Raw genomic sequence first — 6607 nt, 5'->3', positions numbered from 1 at the left:
ATTATTTTGTTTTCATGATGACGTTAATTGTAAAACGCGTCACATTTCTTTATCTTATAACACAGAGCTCAATATACATGCAGGGCTTTTCTTGCGCGCAATTGCCATTCATATTTTAATACATGTAAGAAAGACACAAAAACTGTGACGGTTAACCGCGCCATATCTGAAAAGTGTCAATGAGAAAATTTTAAAAAGCGGACCTATGTTTAGGGATTTTTGGTGAAAAGGTTACCCATTAGAGCGACACCCCCGTATGTGAGTACCACCCCCACCCCCTCCCCCCGGGCTGCCTCTCAATTATTATAAAGCCAGTATGAGTCATTTTTCTTGATAAACCACCCACTAATCTGCTTTATTCATCGTTAGGTGCCCACGTGTATTTAGTAAAAGCAGATGAGAACTTAGTCCAGAAGGGTTACGTCAAGCCCGGTTACTCCTTCTCAAAAAGCAAGTTCAATACACTGGGATTCAAACCAGCTCACGGAAACATGTATCTTATCGCCTTCGACCACGAGAATGAACTCGTCTACGCGTACAATGAAACTCTTGGACACGTCGAGATCTATATGGAAAATGGAACGCACGTTGCCACCAAAGCTAAATTGAACCAGATAGCTAAATTGAACCAGAGTGAGTGCCTTTGTTTTGATATTTATTGTCATCATTATTATTATTATTATTGTTATCAGTATTATTATTAACACTATTTATTCATTTGCCTTGGCTGACTCCTAGCTCTTTTTGTGATGCGCCTTGATTTGAAGAATCACATCCTGTACTGGCTCGCTAAGGAAAGCGAGACCAGCGTATTAACATCAGCGGTTTATGAATGTAGGCTGACTGAAGAGAGTTGGATCGAACCTCTTAACATCTCAGGCTTTTACTACGATTTGACCATCGACAGTGAAGGGTAGGTCACACTACATGGTCAGTTTGAAGAGAGAGAGAGAGAAAGAGAAGAAGCGAGAGAGAGAGATAGGAAGAGATAGAAAGAGGGAGACAGACAGACAGACAGACAGAAGGAGAGAGAGATAAAGAGAGAGAGAGACAGAGGGAGACAGAGAGATAGAGAGATAGAGAGAGAGAGAGGAGAGAAAATAGGGGCGAGGGCGTGTAAACAGACCTTCTTCTTTTTTGTTGTCATTGATTTCTATCTCAAGTGCTCTACCTGATACCACGAGTTTCCACTTATTAATAACAAAATGTCTGAAATGTTATCGTCCAAATGATTGCAATGTATTTTTACCCGAAGATAATGCGTTAAATACATCACAAAAAATTACCTTTGCTGCACTTTTGCATTTTGATATTTATTAGTTATTTATTCATTTTATAGGTTTTATTTCCACATTAATCATGTTGACATGCTCATTTTTTTTTTTACATAGTGTCAAACACTGGCGGATCTGTATACCATTTGTAATTAATTCAATTACCGTAAAACAGTGGCGTAGACAGGTTCGTACACCTGGGGGGATGACTCAGGGGCGGATCTAGCTTTTTTTCTAAGGGGGGGGTTGACCAATAATGACGATGCGGAGCATGGTCCACGAGCCGCGAAGCGGCGAGCCGATTTTTTTTTGGGTGTTTATTTGAACCCCGTAAGTGATGTTTTCCTGGCATCTATTAACACAATGGAGACCATAAAAAGCAGTGCATGATAACGTCTTTTTAAATCAAGTAACAGTTAAATACACAGTTATATCCAGAGTTATCATGTGTTTGGTTAAGTTACCAGATGAGTTGAATATCTTCTCACAATATTTGCACTTGAAAGGGTTTCTCTCCAGCGTGCGTTCTTTTTTCTTTCTTTTTTTTTTTCTTTTTTTTTTTTTTTTTCCCCCTTTTTTGGGGGTTTGTTTTTGGGCCGCCCAAGGGGGGTTTAAACCCCCTAACCCCCCCCCCCCCCGTAGATCTGCGCCTGTTTAATCTTGTGGTTATCTTGTAGTTTCCAAACCACAAGATAACCACAAAATACTTGTAAGATTTTCTTTTTTTTACCGTCTGAATTGGCTTTCACCGTGTGAATGCGGCTAATAACAATAAACACAATTACAATAATGAATAGGAATATTATTATCATCATCATAATTATTATTATTATTAATATTATAATTGTTATCATTATTATTATTACTATTATTATCATCATTATGACTTATTAAGTAAGCAAATATCATTCCCCAAAACCTGGGGGGATGATTGTACATGCCATCCCCCCCACCTTGTGAGGTGGGGGGATGCATCCCCCTCATCCCCCCCCCCCGTTGTCTACGCCCCTGCCGTAAAACGGGATGAATTTAAGCAAACAAAAGAGGAAAAGCGTTACATTTCTTTTTGAAGAAATGGTGCAGACCCAATTCATTTCCTGTATTCACCATCAATAAAAATGGCTAAGATTTAAATCACGAAAAAATGATTTGAACACTTTTCAATTTCTTTGTCGTTATTTGTGTACCCGTCTAACCTGTTAAAATAGTAATTAACACATTTGCTGGGCCTTTAAACTGAATTATTACCTGAAAAATGAAAAAAGGTTTTGGAATTAATTTTCTGTTTAAGATTTAAATCACGAAAAAATGATTTGAACACTTTTCAATTTCTTTGTCGTTATTTGTGTACCCGTCTAACCTGTTAAAATAGTAATTAACACATTTGCTGGGCCTTTAAACTGAATTATTACCTGAAAAATGAAAAAAGGTTTTGGAATTAATTTTCTGTTTCAGAATTGTGTACTTGGTTGGTAAAGGGATTGTGAGAATTCGTCGAATTAATAACCAGAGCTATGAAACGGAGCATATAAAGGCTGATAATAATCCTCTTACTCATGCGGACATTGACGATAATGGTGAGTGATCAAAACAGGTAGTCTGCCCTCCTGTGACTGCAATCTATTTCACAGAATAATGTGTCTGCGTTGATGGGCATTGCCGTAGCTACCGTGGTGGTAGCAGATGAAGTGAAGACACGCACGGCATATGCCCTATTGGGTGACGAAATATGGGGGGGGGGGGGGGTAGGAGGAAAGAGAAATGGGAGGGCAAAATGAGGGGGGGGGGATATTACGATCCCTTACACAACCTCGCCATTCTCGACGTCCTTGTTCTTTCTCATTTCATTCACCTGGTTTGACCGGTTTCCGCCCCCCTCTATTTTTGATAGAAAGATTCATGGGTATGTTGATAATTTTGCCGGTCTATGAATAAAGATTGAACCACCCTTTTGCCTGGAAACGAGGTGAACATTAATTGCTCGAATAATGGCAGTTTTAAACTTCTACTCTTCTCCCTCCCCCACCTTGTTCAACTTTGAATGTTGTCTGAATATAAACTAAAACCCTGAGTGAATATAACAATTATTCTGCAACCCAAACATATTTAACTTATTAGTTCAGGTGCTATATTTCATATTTTGACGTGGTCATACATGTTAGCTATTTTTTCTTGCCGATAACGTGAGGGAAATACTACAAATAAACATGGAATCTACCTCTCTCTCTCTCTCTCTCTCTCTCTCCCTCCCCCCCCCTCTCTCTCTCTCTCTCTCCTCTCCCCTCCCTCTCTCTCTCTCTCTCTCTCTCTATTTTCTCCAATTTTTTTTTTGGGGGGGGGAGGGGTAGGGGTGTGTGCAGGTTACTGCACGGGTTGCTGTAAGAGAATTTTGGGATTGTTAAAGACGTCCCAAAGTGTGATTACTTTTTTCTATCCTTAATTGTCAGAGAATACTATAGGGTACTGGATAGTGTAACGCTGTCAGTTAATTCTGACGAGAGATAAAACAAAAAACCTTAAATAGTTACCTGAATACCTTAGCTTTATCAGGGGATGTATCATTTGGTAATACTGGTTTCGTTATCATAATACCAGGTCTGTTGTATTACCAGCGCCTAGATGGCTCCATCACATCGGTAGACACCAAAAGAAACCAACCTACTACTCCAGTGACATACTACCAAGGGAAGAATGTTGATTGCATCAGAGTATATGGTGGCGTCCTGTATTGGTATATACAAGGCGATGGAATCATTTACACCAAATCATTGGATAAGTCCACAAATGATGGACAAATGGAGCTAACCCCGGGAGAGTATATCGTATTTTATATAATACCTGTGTCTTGAATGTCCTTTAAGCAGGCTAAACAAAAGAAAGGTAAATTCCAACGGCATTTGAAAGATAATACTAATTAATAACTTCCCTTGAAACAAAAGGGTTTGGTGGGAAAATAACGACAGTCAGTTGTCGAATCGAATTTAGTGATTGCGGTCGTTTAATCAAATAGTCTGATTTTCAGACCCTTGTACCGAATGGTCGTACATTTCGTGCTGTGCAAAGAATCAATCAGTTTAATGTTGGCCATTACATGAAGTGGGTTATTGATGTAGACAATGCTCATGTATAACCTTTAAAGCTCACTTTATGTTTGTTATTACCAAAGAAAAAAACAAGTCAGTCAGTCACCAGGCGCGGATCCAGGGGGGGGGGGGTGGGGCACAGGGGGCACGTGCCCCCCCCCCGCCAAAAGAAATCAGCCCCAAATTCGCCAATAATGACTGGCAAACAGGGACGAGCCCCCCCCCAGCCCCCCCCCCCCCAGCCCCCCCCCCAAAAAAAAAAAACGCACCACACCCCCCCCCCCCCCCCCCCCCCCCCCAAGCGAATTTGCGCCCGGCGCAATTTTCAAATATTCGGGAGCAAAAAAAAAAAAAAAAAAAAAAAAAAAATGTGCTCTTACCCCAATGATCTGAATCCTCATTTCGAAAATATTTTGTCGATGTTTTGAGTAGAATAATAAATATAGCAGGTATGAATACATGTAATTTGTTTCGTGTTAAACCTATCGGTCCACCACGCGCCCTGTCTCCCAAATCCATTCCTATTATATTCCATATTAGATTTAACTGTAATATATTTTTGTACTTCTCTCACCGATTGTTTATCTTCTTGATCAGAAGCACAGCGTTTTGAATATAACGAAATATCTGCTATATTTGTGATTATTCTTTTCTAATATAACATTTGAGAAACATATACTCAGAATAACTTGTTTGTGATTTTCAACAGTTTCACACATTTTCACACATTTTAACCGAAAGACAGGAGCTTCTCATGTTCTCTAGATCTTGAAATGGATATTATCGAAACGAATTTTTGATATTGCTTTGTTAACAAGGTGTAGAAAGTCTCATTTTACCAACAAAGATAAATAATTATGGGGGTGTCCCGCCTACTAGCGATGCCCTTAGTTTCCAAGAGTCTGTAATTCTACATTTTTAAAACTCATTGATAGATTACACCTTCTGCTGGTAGCGTATATGAAGATATCGGAGTCTGTATATGGTCTTAGTTAAACGTGCAATTAAGAATTCAATTTGAATTTCTCAATGTAAAATTTGATTTGAAAATAGAATCTGAAATCGCTTTACAACAGTTATCATTAGTAGATATTAGAAGTAATTACAGTGTGTGTCAGATATAGCGGTATAGCCTGCAAGTTTGCGACTACAATTTGTTTTTATTTGTAATGATTCTCGTTCAGTGATGTATTTGTGACAGTTTGTACAAATTATAGATTATTAGGCTACCTTTTGATTACACCATTTCGTAGCCCATCTATTCCAAAAAAGGGACCAGTTTGGGGGGAGATTATAAAAGATGATTAAGAAGAAAAAATAGGGTTATAAGAGTAAATAAAGTTGGTGGCGTGATTAATTTCCATTGATTTGATTTGATTTGATTTGAAAAGGTTTTATTATAATTGCACTTCGCAGCCAGATGGCTGAATTATGTACAATTTACATTGGCAATAATACATACAAATGTGGTTTGACATTCTCACAAAGTATAATATACAGTATATAACAAAATTCATAACAAAATTCATAACCAATATGACTAAGGCAAATAACAGGCAAATTAAGTCAGGTTTAAGATTATATTTTGTGAGGTGACACAAGAGTGGGTCAAAGGATAAGCAAGCAGGCCCTTTGCTCTTTAATTACACGTGTTTCTTGTGTTATTTTCATTTTTTCAAATTTTAATTGTAAATCTATAGTTGGATATATAAATCTATTTATAGCTAGTTTATTACTTTACTCGAATATAATGCAAATATCTCTCATTCTTTTATTGATATCACAATGCTCTGTTTCTAATAAAGATCTGCACTAATAGAACAAAACGGCAAGTAAAATGTGTATTATTTAAATCATATGTTTGCCTTGTAACACCTCCCCTATCAACATGGTAGCTGTATAATCAACAATAATTGTTTTTAAACATTGAATTTTTTCTTGAAGTTATACAAATGTTAAATATCAATTAAAAAAAAACAATTTCTTCGTTATCTAAACACGAGCATGTAATGAAATGAGTTGATTATTCAAAATCATCACATTAAGGCAGTCTCGGCTTGTTTACATGCACATTCATAAAAGATAAAGACAAGGCCTACACTAAAATTTAAATTGCACCTTTAATATCATCTATTTCAGCAAATTTACTTTGACAAAAAAAGGACAAACTTTTTTTGGAAAAAAAGATAAAACGTATGCAATTGTATTGAAAAATGCAAAGTTTTTGTCATGTTTGACACAAAAGAAATA

The 6607-nt window shown here is 37.4% G+C and overlaps 1 protein-coding gene across 1 annotated transcript; it reads left to right on the top strand.

Moving 5' to 3' along the window:
- The first annotated feature begins 379 nt into the window (after positions 1–379).
- Positions 380–4467, top strand: LOC115919435. The gene is made up of 4 exons (XM_030973232.1): positions 380–633; positions 739–913; positions 2730–2851; positions 3870–4467. Exons 1-4 carry the CDS (start codon positions 492–494, stop codon positions 4121–4123), a joined length of 693 nt encoding a protein of 230 aa, XP_030829092.1. The 5' UTR covers positions 380–491; the 3' UTR covers positions 4124–4467.
- Positions 4468–6607: the final 2140 nt, after the last annotated feature.

The sequence above is a fragment of the Strongylocentrotus purpuratus genome, unplaced genomic scaffold (assembly GCF_000002235.5).
Source record: "Strongylocentrotus purpuratus isolate Spur 01 unplaced genomic scaffold, Spur_5.0 spur5_scaffold_6, whole genome shotgun sequence".
Classification (NCBI taxonomy): Eukaryota; Metazoa; Echinodermata; class Echinoidea; order Camarodonta; family Strongylocentrotidae; genus Strongylocentrotus; species Strongylocentrotus purpuratus.
The sequence above is the reverse complement of the archived record's forward strand: the minus strand, read 5'-3'. Positions and strand labels throughout refer to the sequence as shown.

Excerpts from the sequence above, each read along its gene's own strand:
- LOC115919435 (XM_030973232.1), top strand. The coding sequence starts at position 492 with ATGTATCTTATCGCCTTCGACCACGAGAATGAACTCGTCTACGCGTAC. Across the intron at positions 914-2,729 it reads TTGACCATCGACAGTGAAGG|AATTGTGTACTTGGTTGGTA; the intron begins GTAGGTCACACT and ends TTTCTGTTTCAG. Across the intron at positions 2,852-3,869 it reads TGCGGACATTGACGATAATG|GTCTGTTGTATTACCAGCGC; the intron begins GTGAGTGATCAA and ends TCATAATACCAG.